Source organism: Amblyomma americanum, chromosome 7 (assembly GCF_052857255.1).
Source record: "Amblyomma americanum isolate KBUSLIRL-KWMA chromosome 7, ASM5285725v1, whole genome shotgun sequence".
Taxonomy (NCBI): Eukaryota; Metazoa; Arthropoda; class Arachnida; order Ixodida; family Ixodidae; genus Amblyomma; species Amblyomma americanum.
In genome coordinates, this window is record NC_135503.1 from 35,821,954 (window position 1) to 35,840,105 (window position 18,152).

The 18,152-nt window shown below is 48.8% G+C and overlaps 2 protein-coding genes across 2 annotated transcripts; both read right to left on the minus strand.

Annotated features, from left to right (window-relative positions):
• Window positions 1-442: 442 nt before the first annotated feature.
• LOC144097051 (uncharacterized) lies at window positions 443-8,571 on the minus strand. Its single transcript, XM_077629838.1, has 4 exons — window positions 8,518-8,571; window positions 7,336-7,398; window positions 3,837-5,558; window positions 443-1,562 (listed from the first exon to the last, which is right to left on the minus strand). Exons 2-4 carry the CDS (start codon window positions 7,366-7,368, stop codon window positions 1,071-1,073), a joined length of 2,247 nt encoding a protein of 748 aa, XP_077485964.1. The 5' UTR covers window positions 7,369-7,398; window positions 8,518-8,571; the 3' UTR covers window positions 443-1,070.
• A 6,398-nt stretch (window positions 8,572-14,969) lies between these two features.
• Window positions 14,970-17,757, minus strand: LOC144097052 (uncharacterized). Its single transcript, XM_077629839.1, has 2 exons — window positions 16,954-17,757; window positions 14,970-16,081 (listed from the first exon to the last, which is right to left on the minus strand). Exons 1-2 carry the CDS (start codon window positions 17,729-17,731, stop codon window positions 15,312-15,314), a joined length of 1,548 nt encoding a protein of 515 aa, XP_077485965.1. The 5' UTR covers window positions 17,732-17,757; the 3' UTR covers window positions 14,970-15,311.
• Between the last annotated feature and the right edge of the window lie 395 nt (window positions 17,758-18,152).

Sequence of the window (18,152 nt, forward strand, 5' to 3'; positions counted from 1 at the left end):
CTCTAACTGTAGACTGAAACTTCTCTCAAGCTTCCTGGGAGTATGCTGTTGACCTTTTGAACTTTGCCGTGTGGTGTAATAACCGGTAAACCTCACGGGGTCGGCACTTCGTTCTACTCTGTTTGCACGCACAATTTTTGATATACATTGTTATCCAGTAGACTCCCTTTAAGATGAACTGAAAGGGACCAAAAAATTTTTGCATTTTATTTAATTACATATAGATGCAGCCCTAAAGGTTGCTGCCAATTTAGCATTGCTAAGCACGAAATATTTTGTGAAAGCAGGCTTCCCGAGGAAAGGTGAAAAGTCCTATATTGCGTGCCTGCATACGACAGAGGCTTTAGCAGCAATGTTTCTGGGTTCGGGTAGTTTTGGTCAACGAGACCTACCTCCATGTATGTTCAGCACAAACTTATCATGTTTTAGTCAATATCTCAGCATGACTTAATAACGCATTTTATTGTGAGCAAAATCAAGACCCCTGCCAGCGCGTGTCGATTCCCAAGTTCACCCAATGTTCGTTATTATCGGGTGATCTCCTCATTTCCTATCACTTCCCACTGAACTCACGTTGGTTGATGAAGCTGTGAATAGGAGGGACTTGCCTTCTCAGCTCGGTTTTTGAGGAAGCCTGCGCTCTACAATGTTAACAACACATACTGATGAAAGGGAAATACATTTAGCTAAGAAAATGAGCTAAAACTTGTTTGACTATCTTAAACTGGGAAACCAGCAATCGCGCAAACATTGTGAAAAATGGCCTGTGGCCGTGCTATCATGGTACACCCGATATTGAGCGAACCAGACTGACCTCTTCAGGTGCATTTAATTAAAAATTTTCTTATAGATCCGTATTTCAACATTTTTGTTCCTCTGTTTGTCACTCCCCGCCTGCGAGTATTCCACAGCAAATGCTGCAGACAAGCTAATAAGAGTCACTCTTTGTTGTCGGCGACCCTGTCAGCGGTTGAAGCAGGGGGACACAGTCAGTCCCTTTATAGGTGCAGACATTAAGGTGTGCATTGGTGGGAGCTGAGCCACGCATGAAACTGGAGGTTTGGAGACATTCACGCCAACGACATCACCCTACCCATGCACAAGATCAGGTCGGACGTGCGGTCGGTTATGACGAAATGGAATGGCCTGTCAACGATGATGGTCACAGGGTCTCCCGTGCTCAATACATGTTCTGTATAAGTCAGAGGCCAGCTTCCTTCCTCCACCGTGATGCTCGCTTCCAGTCTCGCATGCAAGAACCTCATCCACTGGTCCTTTGAGTTGGCGCACACGCTCTGGGTCATAAGGTCGCCCACGTCAATGGGGGTGGACACATGGAACTTGGGAAGGTGCAGCGTGAGAAGCATTTCTCTGGCACCGTGGACGAAGCCCTTGACGTCATCAGGAGTAAGAACCGAGAGGCTGCCACAAGACGACCGTTGCACGATCAGCGTCATGCAGAGTGCGTCATCTGCGTAAGGCAAGCAGACAACGTCCACTTGGCGGTCGGGGTAGAATGAGTACGGCAGGATGGAAGTCTTGCGCATCACAAGCACCGTCACCTGAAACAAAAATGCCGAGATAAGTGCCCAACAAACAGCACTCTGAAGGAAAGACAACCATGATATCAGCGTTTTCAAGTCTTTGTGCCACAAAACCTCGAAAAAGTTGTGAAACTTTTGCTCAGTGGTTTTTTTAATGCAAAAACATTACTTGTCCCATTACAAGAAAAGCCGGCGGCATATATGTGTGTGTGTATGTGCGTACTCACATGTGGCACAGAAAATCCCATTGATGGCAAGAAAAATGGGATGCTGTCATCAAATGGCCGTATGACTCACGCAGCAAGCCGACCACCGTCACTTCAGACGATCCTCTACATGTTCGTCTCTATATACTCTCCAATGGCCAATCTCCATGCCGCACCAGTTTTCCTGACATTCGTACCAAAATTGTGACGTACAGCGGTCTGTGTGGTGTCACACGATTTCTCGTGTCATATAGCTTGCACGTGCTAGTCTGAGGCTAGCTTGCAACCGAGATTCGAACCAACGACATATGCACCTTCAATCGCATGCCTTCCCAGATATTCGTATCAAGATAGTGATGCTACCGTTTGTCATATAGAGTTCTGGGTGGTTTCATACGTGCATGTGTGTGGATGTTTGCGTCCACGACATGCAAACTCTGCCAGCCTCATTGCTGCGTAGCGAGGGGTCCGAACGTGTTAGTGCGCTCATACGCTCACCAGCACCGACCAAGAATGAGAATGTTGTCACCGTACGTACGTGTGTATGATCTTGTGCTGCTGCCTAGACACCCGAGTTACTACCCTAGCTTAACCAAGTTACTCGGTAATAACTTATGTAAGCTCGGATGTTCGGAGGAACGTCACGCCAGCTGCGCGAGAGGTTGCTTGGAAAGAGAAAAGCGGGTTTTACAATCCCTACCGGTGACAGTGATGAAACAGCCACCTGCCAGCCTCGCCGCCATCTATGAATGTGAAGTAAAGAATGGCCAATTCTGTATATATGGGCATTAGCCCACTAAAGATGTTGCTTCATACCCTTAAACGAGCCCTGAAGTGATTTTGATTGGCATATTCCAGTGCAAGAGATCTGTAGAGGTGGTCTTTGTGGTTATTTCAAATTTGAAAGCTCTGCATGGACCCTATAATTCATTTTTAAACGTGCTGCTCGCAGTAGCTCCTAACCGATTAGGGCGACACCTCACCGTGCGGCGCCCCCTGCCCCGATGACATCAGTGGGCAGACCAGGCGAACCTTCGCTCTCCCGCTTGTTCGCTCTCAATGTACCTATCTACCACACTTTTTTTTTGTTTTTCAGAATGTGTAAAATAGAGAGCTTCCCCAGTAAAAAAAAAAACAAACTTCCAATTGGAAAATTCTAAATTTTCATCTTTAGAATCAAGAGAAAGCTCCAATTCAAGCTTCTGTATAGAATGCTGAGGTCCGTATTTAAATAAATCAACTGTTGGAATCCAACTGGAAAGTCCAATTAGAAACTTTCCAATATTCTATCAACAACGGGCAGATGCATTACGGTAAAGAAAACGTGTTGAATCGGAGTGCTGACTAACAAATCAAATTATATTTCAGTGATATCATGAAGAAATAGACAGATGGTGCCATCTATCAGAAAACATGACATCGCCTTGCACTTTCTGATACCTTTTGCCATAATGTTAGAACCTAATTAGTTGCCTGTTATGCGTTTGTAGGGAACAAAATACAAATCCCAGTCAAAAGCATTGACTTTCAAGTGGACTTCCTGGCTGGAAAATTTCCAGTTGTGTATTGCAGAACTTAATTTAGATCTACTCCAGACTTTCAATTGAAAAGTGACACGATCAGTTAGAAAGGGACCATACTTTCCATTTGTTATGCTAGAAGCGAGACCCTGATTATATGTTTGGACACAGCTGTGTGCACGTTGGTGAGGAACAGGGCAGCACTTTTTACAGTTGTTCCCTTCCTGCGAGAGCCAAGAAACTGACTGGAGGATTAATGCTCCCTGTGCCTAGCTGGCCGGCTGAGCTTTTAGTTGCTCGTAATGAGGCGCATTGAACCTACACAGATGCAGACAGTCTCTGGAGGCTCTGCAGGCTTTATTAGACTCTAAAGTAAATTTTGATTACGGCTCTGTGTTGCAGCATTCGGCCAACACAACTGCAAATTGCAGAGCACAACTGGGGAGTCCAGTTGGAATTCTTGAAACCAGTTGGAATCAGAACTTCCAACTGAAAACAAATGTAGCACCAATAGGAATTCCTAAGTGGACCCAATGTTTGTTATTATTGGATAGTAGAGGGCTTACCTTCTCAGTCCAGTTATTGAGGAAGCTGCCCACATACGTCGACCGCTTGTTGAAGGGGCATCTCCAGAGATTCTCAAAGCAGGCCGTGTTGAAGAGTACTTCGTTCCAGACTCCCTGGGTTGGGGCTTCAATGCGAGTTTCAAACTCGGCAGTCAAGTGGTGGTTTGTGATGTTCTTCGTTGAACATGGGATTCCGTATCCTGCCTGCTGGTTAACTGTGGTGGAAGGTCGATGATACGTTTCTGTAATCACGGATACTTCATCGGTCTCTTCTAGCCTTCGTCTCAAAGTTGTCACTACTTCCTTGCAAGAGTACGCCATCTGGCCATCGTCTTTGGGCACCATAGCACCGCATCTTAGAGTCTCTCTAAGGCTGGCTTTTGTGTCTTTCAAATGCCGTTCGGTCAAAGCAATGATGAAGGACAACCCATATAAGGAGAGACACAGGTTTTGGTCTTCTGGATACGAGGAGAAGATGCTTAAGCCAATATCATTGGTCACTTCTCTTAGATGCTTACACAATACATAAGAGCGGCACCTGAAATGCTTGTAGGAGTTGACAGCAATGCGTACGACAGCAGCATTACTGGTTTCAGTTTGAGACGCGAGTAACAAAGCTTGACGGTAACTTTCCGCCTCCGCGTCGACATGCCTGGCTGTTCTTTGTGGTTCATAGCGAGAATAAGCTGGTTCAAATCGATCGTTTGAATCTGTTGCTGTAAAAACCTTTCGTCTTTTTATTGCAGGTTCCCCAGTGTCCACATTAGAACTTGCACTTGGGACGTCGCTGTCAACAGGGCTCTTGGAAGATTCGCATTCTTCCTGCAATGCAGGAGAACCTGGTTTAATGGGCTTGTCCTCAGGGAGTGACGATCCCTGGCTCATAACAAATGGGCCACTCGGTTCGGTTATTGGCGCTTTCGGCCCCTCCAGTGCTCCGTCACGCCATAGGACTTGCGAAGCCCTCGCCCAGGACAAACCGCTCCACAGCTTTGACCATAGAGACGGAGGAGGCTTGTGGACAGTAATTTGCACCATCGGCGTTGACACGTTCAGGGACGCCATCTTGGCCGTGGATGCCGCTGCTTTTCTTCCCGGACCTTCTACGTTGACTTCATTGACGTTTCTTGGCGAAGGAGCGGAGTCTCGGGCGCTGCTGCTCGCGCTCTCGGCTGCCTTCCCTGCGGAGACTCTCACGTTGACGTCCATAGACTCGCTGGGCTGAGTGGAGTTTCGGTCACCCTTGTCCGGGTCTTCCGCCGCTGTTGATCCTGAGCCGCCCACGCCAACGTCCTTGGCCTTCCTGGCTGGAAGAGTGGAACTAGTGTCGCTGCTGTCAGAGTCCTTCGCCGCTGTTGATTCCGAGCCGCCCACGCCAACTTCCTTGGCCTGCCTGTGTGTAGGAGGTGAACTAGGGTCGCTGCTATCCGGGTCCTCCGCCGCCCTTGTTCTTGAGACGCCAGCGTCCTTGGCTTTCCTGGGCAGAGGAGTAGAGCTTCGGTCGCTGATGTCCGGGCACTTCGCCGCTTGTTGCTTTGAAAGGCCCGCTCTAACGTCCCTGACTTTCCTGGGCGGAGGAGTGGAGCTATGGTGGCTGCTGTCTGAGCGCTTCGCCTCTTCTCTTCTCGACACTTCTACGCGGACGTACTTGACTTTCCTGGTTCGATTTATGGAATTGCGGTGGCTGCTGTCCGTGCTTTCGCAGTTACTTGAGCTCTCGGTCTGCACATGCAACAAGAATACCAAGAGAAATAGTGAACCATCATTAGCAACGCTTTTAATTATTCCAGCTCTAGAAATCGTACCCGCGGTTAGTTTCAAGGCTTTATTCGGCCCGATATGCTGCCAGTGCAGTTCTGTTTTTCGAATGGCGGTATTCGTTTTACATAAGCCTGTTTCACCTCATTTTGAAGTCCCTCTTCGACAGGCAAAAGCAAAACTAAAAAAGTTGACGTGCCCACTTAAGTATAGTATTAAATGCCAGCGGCCACGCAAATGTACGTTCAAAAACCGCCGGTTAAATAGTGCTGTATTCGTGCAGAACAGTCTCGGACCGCGCTGCTTAACGGTTTTGAATGGGCAGCTCGCTGTTGACAATTAATAGTAATTTTACTGACGCATGGTCAGCTTGCCCAAAGAGCGTAGTGGCTAACGTGTAGGCTCTGAACGAGGTGGGCCAAAGACCCATTTTCCACCCCACATATGCAGAACGCCAGGCTATAGGGGAAACCTTGTACACCGTTTAGAAAACCGGCGGGTACCCGGCAGCACTGGGATTCAAACGCCGCATCTGCGGCATACGGGCGGACTCTAATCATTAAGACGCTACTGCGGTGTATAGCCCACTCTTTCAGCTGACATTTGCTTTGTCGTGAACAGCAATGCGCCAGCGCTCATATGCCGCCGATGAAAACTCAAATGGGGCGACTGACAGTGCGTCAGTACACAAATAATTACGTTTCTGCTGAACCTTTTGTGCGGAGCGCGTGGGGAGGGCCCGAGTGCGCGACAGTGAGTTAGGTCCAGTTCTTCTCCAGGGCGGGAGGAGGAAACGGGAAAGGGACGGAATACCGCCTCATATCGGCAGTCGCGTCAACAGATACAGTACTGTAACAAGACTGCATCTGGAATCCTTAATTATCCACACGATGTATCTTATATGAGTATGTTAAGCGTCCAAGTATTTTTTGAAGCGAAAAGCTCCACTACGCTAGGTAAAGCAGTCGTCGCGTAGGCCGGAGAATGACCTTGAACGACCTTCAGCCTAACCACGTTAGCCGTGTATGACCATATCTGGTGCAGTTATGGTGTCGAACCCATGACCTTTAGTTGGCCTTTGGGTTGACCTTAAGGACACCCGATGGGGTGATGTGAAGCCACGTGATGACATCTGATGGGGGTGTCGCGAGACCATGTTATACCATGTCATAGACGTGGTCGTGGGTACATATAGAACGGCTGTCATGGTCGAGCCTCAGACTCTTAGCAATCGTCCTCTTCCCTGAATTCCAGGGTTAGCTTAAGCCACTGCCAATTTTTTGAAGCGATAGCTTCACTACGCCATGTAAAGCCAAGGTCACCGGACCGAGCCGGAGCCGTCAGTGCGCATGCGCCGCGCGTGACATCAGAGTTGCGCAGCCTCGCTACGCGCGTCGCGCATGCGCAGTAGCTAGGGACTTCTTCACGGATCACCGCATTGTCATTTTAGCTATAGCCAAGGAAACACCTGCTAAATAAAGAGCCGTACTACCTGCACCCATGTGTATGAAGTTATCGCGTTCTCACAGGTTTAACCGGAGCCAAACCATCAGCTCTCCAGGATGTCGCTTGGATGTTACCTCTCTTATTTTGTCGTCATATGTAGTCTTATGACATAACAGAACTTGGTTCTGGTATACTGAGATAAGCTTCGCTTGCCAATCCGTGATAAATATTCAGAAGTCGAAGATATTGTTGCTAGTCCTAGAAAAAAAAATGAAATCTCAGTTGATACACTGACCTCAGCGCGGCGGCTATGTTTGTGGCGTCTCATTGTTGAATGCGTCCGTCCTGTCTGTGGTGTCTGAAAAGAAGAATAAAACGTGTTAAAATCTCACAACAATTGCCCATGATTACTTCGTGGTGAGGTGTGGGGAGGAAGTTTCTTTTCTTTTAACCAGTGAAACCTACTTAGTGTGTTCTCGTGGCCTCTTTGGCGCCCTTTTATTCAGGATGCGAACTAAACGGTTAAACGTCATAAGGATTTGATAACTATCTAAGACTTAACCAATGGTATGATAAATGTGTACTGCTGTTTTATACAAGAGGTTCATGCGCGCGTTCTGTAACGCTTTTGCCTCAGTTAAACGCACTATGATATTCACTGTTTTGCAGTCTGGTGAACAGAAGATCCAGTTTCATTGGTCTCATCAGACAGAATGGCGGTGAAGCGAAAGAGAAGGTATACAGGTATCCTCTTCCTGGCACCACTCATGCGTCACACACACACACACCGAGTGTCAAACCATGATCAAACCATGAGGCTACCGACACACACACCGAGTGTCACGAACCATGAGGCGACCTGCCGTGGCGGCTTACATCATCCTGGACTCTGTGGTCGCGTTTCGATGGGCTTGTAGCTAAGGAGGCGAGTTAGGGACCTTAACATCACCCGCGTTTTCATGAACGCGAAAATGTAAAAGCGTCGGTCTGCTGAGAATTTTCCACCTGGTAAAGAACTGACATGGGTCGCTATTTTTTCGGAGCCTTCCAGCGCACGGTGCTCCTCACTGTTGCGTTGGCACCTGTAATACATGGACTGCGATATCAGGACAGATCCTTTAGGCCTAACCGACGTTATTTTTTTCTTCCGCTCTTTCTTGTCCTTATCGGCGGTTTTTTTTACGGTACTTATTTTTCTTTCTGAAGAATAAAATCGCGTAGGGGGGGGGGGGGGGGGTAATCACTGGGACCAGCATTGACACTGAGCGCTTAAACCAGTCATGCGGTGAGGGCGTACGGCTGTGCTTCCAAGTGCTCGAGAACGATACCTGCACTGCTTTTACTTAATGGGCGACTCGCTGCCCAGAAGCCATGCTTGAGATTTAATGCTGCGCATACTCCTCAATTTCCCCGGAGGCCGCTAAAGCTCCACGTTGGACAAGTGCACGCTAATTTGCTTGCTGTCGTGAGAACTTACAATTTTGCAGGGCTGCGTCCAGGGCCAGCTTCTGCCTCTTCGTCTTCTAACCGCGGCGAATGGCATCTATGATTTCGGTTATTGCCGCTGCTATGTAGGATTGGCTAAGAATGGCCGATCCCCCAGTGTGGGTATGTGCCATCTTTTGATAGGCTAACAACAACAACGGCCTTAGAGCACTGAGAGCAAAGCTGAACTGCTGTGAATTTCACAAACCAACGAATAAGGGCACTGGTCTTTGAGGAAGCCGAAAAATAAATAACAAAAAGTGTACATGTATTTCATTAAGGTGGCTGCCTCGAATGTAGCAGGACATAACAATAGTATATTGCGTTCATATTGTTATTCTCTTAGCTGTGACACTGGAATATGAGGCACGTTGTGGTAGTGTGCCGAGGATTGGTTTAGACTATTTGCTGTTCTTAACGTTCATCGGTGTCTTAGTACACGAATTATTTTGCATTCCGCCTTTAATGATTGAGGGCGCCGCGACCAGCGTCGTATACCCCTGAACTCGTGCACTCATGAAGCTGGATGCGGTAACCACTAAGCCGCCGCGAGAGCTCTCATGGTTTTACAGCAGGCATAAGAATAATTCGCAATTGTATCACGAGATGCACACGGGGTAAGCAGGAATAGCTTCTTTTTAGGGCAAGAGCTGTTATTGGAAGCCCAACTTGAGCCTTTGTGTGGCTGAAATAATAATAATTGGTTTTGGGGGTAAGAAAATGGCGCAGTATCTGTCTCATATATCGTTGGACACCTGAACCACGCCGTAAGGGAAGGGATAAAGGAGGGAGTGAAAGAAGAAAGGAAGCAGAGATGCCGTAGTGGAGGGCTCCGGAATAATTTCGACCACCTGGGGGATCTTTAACGTGCACTGACATCGCACAGTACACGGACGCGTTAGCGTTTTTTCTCCATAAAAACGCAGCCGCCGCGGTCGGGTTCGAACCCGGGAACTCGGGATCAGTAGTAGAGCGCCCTAACCACTGAGCCACCGCGGCGGGTGAGTGCGGCTGAAACCCGTTGTCGTTTTTGGCATGGCTGCAAGCCAGTACAAGCGGCCGCGCGCCGTCTGCTCTGCTCGAGCAGACGACGCGTCTCTGTGGTTGGAAATACAGAGAAAATAAAGTATAGAAGAAAGAAGTGATAAAGAAGAGAACGGGGGAGAAAAGGGAGGGACGCCGTCCAATAGGGGAAAATATACTAACGTCTCTCGCCAAATATTAATTTTTTTTGCACTACAATGTTGTTTTCGTCAACACTCCGTTTGGTTACCATATCTTCTCCGTCTGGCGCGATCAAAAATTCTTTAAAATCACTTACTAAACTGGTCGCTAAACTGCCCGAAGAACCGCATATACATACGCACCTGGGCTGCATAGGGTGGCTTGCAGGCATTTGTGGTTTATTGCTCCACAAAGAACCTTACACGAGAGGTGGTGAATGAGCAGGCGGATTGTCGTGCAAGCGATGTCAGCCGCTGGACATCCACATCTCCGCTTATTTCCTTTTATTATGACATGCATTGTCTATAGGCGGCGAAGTACTGCATCCTATCGCGCCTTGGGAAATGCATAGCGTGATAGTGCCTATACTCTTTATATACGCCGTCTTCATGACAAGAGAAGGCCCTCCATATGACATGCACGTTACTCCCGACTTTGCCGTGCCTTTTCAATTATGATGGGGACGCCCGGGGACTTCCAGTGGTCGGGCTGCGCTTTCATCCCATACGATCGTATCCTATATTAATTAAACCTTCTTAAGTTGAGTTGAATTGAGGCTGTTGCAAGGTACAGTTGGAATTAGCCTTGCTGATTCTGGCGGCAATTGCTGCACCGCTTAGATGTTAAATAAGGTCCACAAATCAGGCACATACCTGTGACCGGGCTGATCTACATCGCTATACACACAACCACCCGTAATATTCAATAGATAACTTTTGCAGTAACATCTAGAGTCCAGACCCGAGTCCTGGAGGAACTTTAACAGAAGGTGTCCTTTCTACATGACTGTTTTCCGCGCGGGTAGACAATGTCCTGAGGGAACACTGAGGAGCTCCTGTCTTCTCGAGGGAAGCGAACAACACACACATTTGTACTCTGGACAGCACATAAGATAATGTTTTATATATCCCCACGCGTGCAACATAGCGGAGACGAAGCCAGGTCCGTCATCCACGCAGGAGTACGAGCAGAGCCCGTGCGAATGCGATGGAGTCACATGGATTGGGATCTTTTTAGTTCTTTCATCACACATGGCTTGTTGAGTGAACTCCGCAGGATATTGAAATGGCTGAGCGCCGTTTCTCTGAAGAGTCACTTGGCGTCATTGAGGGACTTTTCGTGGTGGATTACCTGACAGCGCTTTATGGGCGAGGCTGTCCACCACCTCGTTGCCTATGCAAGGGCGTCCGCAGAATATTTTGTAGGGGCAGCGGTATGTTCGCATCAAAAAGGCACTATTTTCGGAGTGAATTTATTTATTCATTTATAAATAAGTAAAATACACACATGAAAGAAAAATTACGAAGAGAAAATTAATGCGTGGCTTGGAGAGATACACTGGAGTTTATTAACGAACAAACAATTAAAATGAATAAAAATGCAAAAAGATGCTATCACTTCGTGGAGAAGAGTGCTCAGTCTTGCTGCATGCGGGTTCTCGACTCACCCGAATTGATGACCAGCACACAGCACAATATATTCACAAACACGCAACTACAGTCAGTCAGTCTTCCTTGAACAGCAACTGCAGACGCCTCGGATTTTTATGGGCGAATTGCGTGATGACACGGGTGATAAAGTCATTTCTGTGCTTCATTACACGCTCTGGGTGCACACTCATCATACAAAAGCCGTCCAGCCTGTCGTTTGTCATCGTTGAGCGCATCCAGGTTTTCACTCTCCTCATTGTACTGAAGGAGCGTTCGACCGTACAGGTAGTAACTGGCAAAGCCAGAGCCACCTCAATGGCTTTTTCAATACAGGGGAAGAATGTCTTGGCCTGATGTAGAAGCTCGCAGTAAGTTATTTCTGATGGGTCCCCAGTTTTGTTGGTTTTGTTGCACCAAATCTCGCACCAAGAGATGGCCTCTTCCTTGAAGTTGTCAATGCCGTGAAAGCATTGGAGTTCTTCGGCGAGGGCAGCGAACTCAACACGGCTCAAGTGCTTCATTTTTGATGGAAGCAGCTGGAGAAGTTTGAAGCTCCTCTCATTGCTTTCAGAAAAGCGGCGAGCAAAGGAAGCAGTGAGAGAGTCCAAGTACGGCACATATATTGCCACAATGCGATACAGCGCGAATAAAGACGGGGACGAAGCGAGACAAGACACCACAGCGCTGAGGTGTCTTGTCTCGCTTCGTCCCCGTCTTTATTCGCGCTGTATCGCATTATGGAAAAATACCAACTAGCCCGATCTGCCACTCTTGCAAGTTATATTGCCACACGGTAGTATTCCTCCGGCGACTGAATCGCGTAGTTGTCTCGGTAGGCCTGACGAGAGACTTGTCTTGGTACAGATATCACCACATTCAAGTAGTGATTGGCTGCCTCCCTCGCTGTAATCATGATATCAGAGAAATCCTGATATATCAGAGGACTCCTTATGAAATAGAAGGTTCCCGACATGTTTGGGCTTGGATGCCTTTTCAGGAAAGAGTTATCTTGTATTTGGGTGCACGGTGTATACGAACATACTGCACCGTGTGTTTGGTTTTACTTGGCTTTGTGTTATTGGCCGGGCGCTGGGTGTGAGGCTGTAGTGTGGCGGCCACTTCGAAAGCAGGATCTGCTCTTCGGTCCCCTCGGCTCCCTGTTAAGTCGCTGACTGGCTGGTCATTAAGAGCGTCCTGGCGTTTGCCAGCGCCCGTTCTCGAAGAGTGCCGGATATGTTTTATGGCCGTCATTTCCCCTCTTTTTCCGTATCATATGCTTTTACTCGTTCTCTCCGAAGCCTACCTGCGGCGTTCCTTTATACCTGTTTTCATTACAGTACGGAAAAAGCGCGCTGGCCTCCATTTTTGGTGTTTCTCTCGAACTCTTATATAAGAGAAAAAACGTTGCCTCCTTCCCTTTTCTCCGACAAATCATACCGCAGACGCACGGCAGCCTTTTTAATGGCAGTGTGGCTCTCTGGGTGTTTACACTCTATAAATTTGTCCGAAGTGTTTGACAATCGTTTTCATAACCAGAAAATGAAGCAAAGCATAGACTCCTACGAATTACACTTTCCCATTAATAAAAAAAGCTTATTCAATTGACTATCCTATTTTGATAGGTAGCCATACACAAAATTGAGTGGCGTTTGCATTTATCTGGGAACAAAATAATTATGTGGTCCTACCTTAATTCGTTGAAATGGATCGCATAATGACACTACTGGCCTCAGCTTACAGTACTTTAAGCGTTCAAGCTTTTTGAGGGGCGGATTTATATAGGCTTGGTTTGGGTGGCGGGGTGGTCGAAATTTCGTCCTTTCGGCAAGGAGTGTCTACAAGCAAATGTGACGCCACGGGAAGACGTCATACTTTTTTTTTGCTAAGTGTGGTGGTCTAGACTTTTTCCTAAATGTAGCCGGCAATTTATGAGAAAGCGGAAGTTGTCGCGATAATACTGCTCAGAATTGTTCGCTATCTTCAGCCTGTCATTCTTACACTGCCGTGCCATCACCATCAAGATTACGTCATAGTGTGCAGAGTGCAAAGTTTCCTCGCAATCCTGAATGGCGCTTCTACGGATATGAGGAACCTGAGTGTGCTAATCAACGTTTTAGCTCGAGCGAAAAAAATTGTCCAAATTGGGTGTCCCATCCGGACGCCCATGGGCCTATGGCACCTACGTGTTAGAGCACACATTGGAAACGAATAGAGAACCCTCTGCTGTGGAGATTATGCACCATGCGTAGAGAGCTAAGAGACAAGGCATCAGTAGGGAACCTGCGTTCGAAGATTTGAAGGGCGGATTTGGAATCCGTCAGGATCACAACAAGTTGAGCCGGACAAGACCCTAGCTTCCGTAAAGCCGCCTAAATGGCAACGCTATCGGTAGTTGTGGAGGAGATGACTCATTATTATCACTACCAACGAGCGCAAAATCAACGCGAAATTATTCCTGGTTCTGCTGAATACTGCCGAATCGGCCCCCACCTGACTCAGTAATAACTTAGGTTTTAAATTTTGGAAACTCTATGCCTTGTGCAACTCAAGGGAACTATTTTTTAGTACTTAGCTGGCTATCAGTCGGTAGTACAGTCTCCCCGTGCCGCAGCTCTTCTACACTTCCGGATGTTTAGTGGCGATCCTTCAGCAGCATTGCTGCAGCCATCTTTTAGCCGGTATGGCGCCGTTTCATTCGTGACATTATCCAGAAAAATGTCGCAACTTGTTTGAACTGCCGAGGTTGTACTTTGCAGACGGAAGCGAGAAGGACTTAATGCGAGCACGCTGATGAAGTGTTTTCCACGTGCACGCGCTTTCCCATGTGCTTTCCTGTCTTCCGTGTTGTGCTGTAAGTCCAAGCATGAGAGTGACCCACGCGTGACCAATAGTGTCCCTTCCAACAAACGCTCGAATGAGGGGCAAGCTAAGCAGTGAATTTCGGCGGCGTTAAGTTAGCCATATATGTAAGCAGTCCGTACCGATCTCGTGTGTGGAACGTCGGTCATTTTCGATGTCCTACAGTGTGAACATACGTATAAATATGTGACAACACGTCGAATAGGCATTTCGTTGTGAGTTCCGTGATCGCAAAGCTCGAGCCACCACATCAGGTGATATGTGAGACCCCGCAGTATGGTTAAGACTTTTCCTAATGCCTTATCCAATGGGTTGCGTCGTTGCCGTCTGCTGCGAAGTAGGAGTGTAAGGATAAGGAGAGAGGCCTTATGCAAGGACGAGAGGAGACGTAATATAGCAATGCATCGCAGCTGGCTTATCCATTAACTGAAGTAGCTATGATATCTTTACCGGCCGGGAGTCAGCATTGGCGCTTCCCTTTTGGAGAATGCTTGGCGTTGAGCGCATTCAAAAGTTGTGTCAAGTGCAGTCCAAAACCATGAGAAACGCATAAAAGGCCTTCACTGTGGAAAGTTGATCAACAGAAAAGGCGAAACAGCACTCACTAACAGGAGAAAGACAGGTTCAGCACTTTGCTTGTCTCACGGCTGCCTACATTTACAGTCTTGCTGCTGCGGGACTGGGATCACTAGCTTGAATGAAAATAAAAATGACTCAAGATCAGAGGTGGCACTCAGCTCGTCTTACGGAACGGCGTACGCTAAGTTATGCAGCGAGGCCTGTAAGAACGTGCGGAAAATAATGGCGGCCGAATGGGGCTACAGTCTTGCAGGAACGCATCCACAGTAAAGGCATGAACGCTGTTCGCTTTTTCAGCGTGGTTTATTACTTATAACCTAAAAAAAACAAAGTACAAGCACACAACGTCCGACAGCATTTCATCCATTGCGCCCTTCCACATTTAATACCAAAAGCACGTAGTCGTAAAGAGCAGTCCCCCACACAAGAAATAGCGCGATTGACAAACACTTGCTGAGATCCGAAAGGAAGACAAAAGTCGAGAAGGTGCAATAAATTAAATGAGCTGCGTGGCTAACGAGAGCCCGAAATAGGTACTGAAGTCCCAGCTACTTTCTCGAAGAAATGTGATTCCCGCCCTCCGAAGCACCTAATGCCAGTAACTCTAAACGACAATGTGCGTTTTTGTGCGAAGTGACGTCTTGGGAGCTGCATGATGCGTGCAGTGCTTTGGCACCGTTGCCCCGACACCGCGTCAGGTCAGAGGGGCCGGCTCAGTGGGTGTCTTTTCTGCGACCACAGCAGCGGCGGGAAACTTGGGGTGCTCCACTTTTTCTGCGGGCTGAACGTCTTTGACCACTTCCGGAACCTGGGGAACTTCCGCCTTTTCCTTCGTTGGTGCGACAGGGTGAGGTTGTACGACGTCTGTGGTAGGAACTGCCGCGACAGGCCGAGGTTCCACGACGTCCGAGCTAGGAACTGCCGCGACAGGCTGAGGCTGCACGAAGTTTGTAGTAGGAACCACAGCGACAGGCTGAGGTTTTACGACATCCGAGGTAGGAACTGCCGCGACAGGCTGAGGTTTTACGACATCCGAGGTAGGAACTGCCGCGACAGGCTGAGGTTCCACGACGTCTGTAGTAGGAACTGCTGCGACAGGCTGAGGTTCCACGACGTCCAAGGTAGGAACTGCTGCGGCCGGACTGTCTTCGACGGTCTTGACATTGCCAACGTCTACGGGGACGTTGACGCTGGGCGCGGCTGGCTTCTCTGGAATCACAACGACATCGACTGGCTCAGCTGGTACGACCGGGACACCCTGGGCGCTGCTTTCGGCATCGTCCACGATGTACCGAAATTCGGTGGAAGGCATAGCTGCAGCAGTCATGGCGTGGTTGGTCTCACCGCCACCAGTGGACGCTGCCTGCTCGGCGATGGCGAGCATCAGCGCGTCTCTGGCTACGTCACCGCCGTCGTGGTACCAAGTGGCACCATGGAATTCAGTCTGTTCCAGTTGTTTGTCACCTGAGAGGGAAATGCGAATTATTTAGTCTTGGTTGCAATAGGCCGAACGAAAGCAACTGCATGTGTGGCCCTAGTTCAAACTGCAAGTGTGCCGATTAAGTGGCAGAGAATAACGATCAACGCGTGCATAACTGAAACCGCGCGAACTGGCTAGCATGCTATGAAGACGCAGACCCGACTCACACACCTATTGATAACAAGTTATCCTGCAATAGGCAAAATAAAACATGTTAATGCTTGGCAAGTAAATGTTGTATGGAGGTCACAACGAAATGTATACAATCACGCAGATGTACGTTGTTCCTTCCATTTCCTTAAGCGGGTGCAAGGCACCATTTTGTTTTAGAAATCTCCGCTGTGTGCGAGATCAGCCGCGGTTGTCTGCGCATATTTCTGGTCGAAGCTAAACAGTTTCGAGTGGTGGAGGAAGGTTTAATTTTGAGGTTAGCTAGTTTCAGCAAAGCGCTGTAATGGAGAATTACGCATTAGTTGATGCATGATGGAGCCAAATATTCGCCGAAAAGTTTAAAAATATTAATTTCTTTTCTTCGCGACAGAAACGAAACGGTGCGTGGTTCTGAAAAACGCTAGCCGTATGCTTACAAGTCGCTGCAAGTTTTAGGCTTAACAGCAATAGCAGGCGCTAAGTCCAGTGATTCGGTTTATGAAAACGATGCTACAAAGCATACACGATGGCGAAAACGATGTGCAAATAACCCTTCCGTCTACCTCACTATATGTCAGGTTCTGCATTTCTCGCTCTCTGCCGTGTGCGCATCTACTGTACAGGAAATCTTTCTTTTGTATAGCTTTGTTCTCGTGAATTTTTCCTAAGTGATGAATCGTTTGTGATACCGTGGAAAATGACTCACCGTTGATGTCAGCGGCATGGAACTGGCCTGTGATCTTCTCGTGGCCACCGTGGATAATGTTCCACTCGTCGAAGTCGATGACTCCGTCGCCGTTAGTGTCGTACTTGCTGAACTCCAGCACAGAGCCGTACTGCTCGACGCCATCGGGAACCTTTTCGTCTCTCGTCGTCTCGTCGTCCACCGCCACGCCCTCCTCCACGACTGCCGTCTCCACCTTGGCCTCGTACGGCTTCGCCCCCTCGACCTTGTCCTGGACCACCGCGCCGTGAGCACCTTCTCTGTCTACGACTCCTTCCACTTTATGCAGGTTGGGGCCCTCAATCGGGTCCTTGGTGTCGATGTCCCCTACCGCAAGAGTTGGCGCCTTGTCACTGTCGGGGACGGGCAGAGGGTCGACCTTCTCTTCCTTGGGCTCCGTCTCTGGAAGCTCACGGAAGGTGCCACTGACATCTCCGACGACGGCTGGTTCACCCTGCACCTTTGTATCCACTTCCGGGACCACTTGGCCGTCCACAGGCTTTATCGGATCTACTGCGGGCGTCTTGTAGGGCTTCGGCTCCTCTTTGGTGCCGACTACGGTTCCAGTGTCAGCGTATGTGGACGGTATCTTTTCAGCGATGATAGGCGTCTTCTCTCCGGATTGGATCGCGATTTTTTCCGGCTGAATGGCGGGATCGATGTTGATCGGCGCAGTACCATCCGTCTTGGGAACCGCTATCGGCAAGGCTGTGGCCGCGACTGCGAGTATTGCGATGAACGCGAGCTGTTTGCTGCACATCTCGGCGGCCGGGAGAGTTCTTGGCGAGCTGGATAACACCGTCGGCCGGGGCTACTGCGATGTCCGGCGGCGGGGGCCCGCTTTTTAGCTGTCCAAAGCGGCTCGGGGCGGTTCCTGTGGTTCCTTTCCCCCTCTCCACTTTCGCGTTAATCCCCTGCCGAAACAAGCTGAGCGACGCCCCTTCCGACCAGCGCCACAGAGTCTTGCCGGGCAAGGGAACGTTGTTGGGTCCCACCGGGCACTGGTTTGGCCCGCTCTCTCACTCATGGTGTCACCCTCCTCGCCTCTGATGCCGGCTCGTCCCCTCCGAAGTGTCACTGGACTCCGCTTGCGAACGTTCCTTTCGGGTTGAGTGGGCAGAAGCTGCGTGGCTTCACTTGTTTTCTTTCGAGGGCATTGAGTCCGCATGGGATAGACCTCT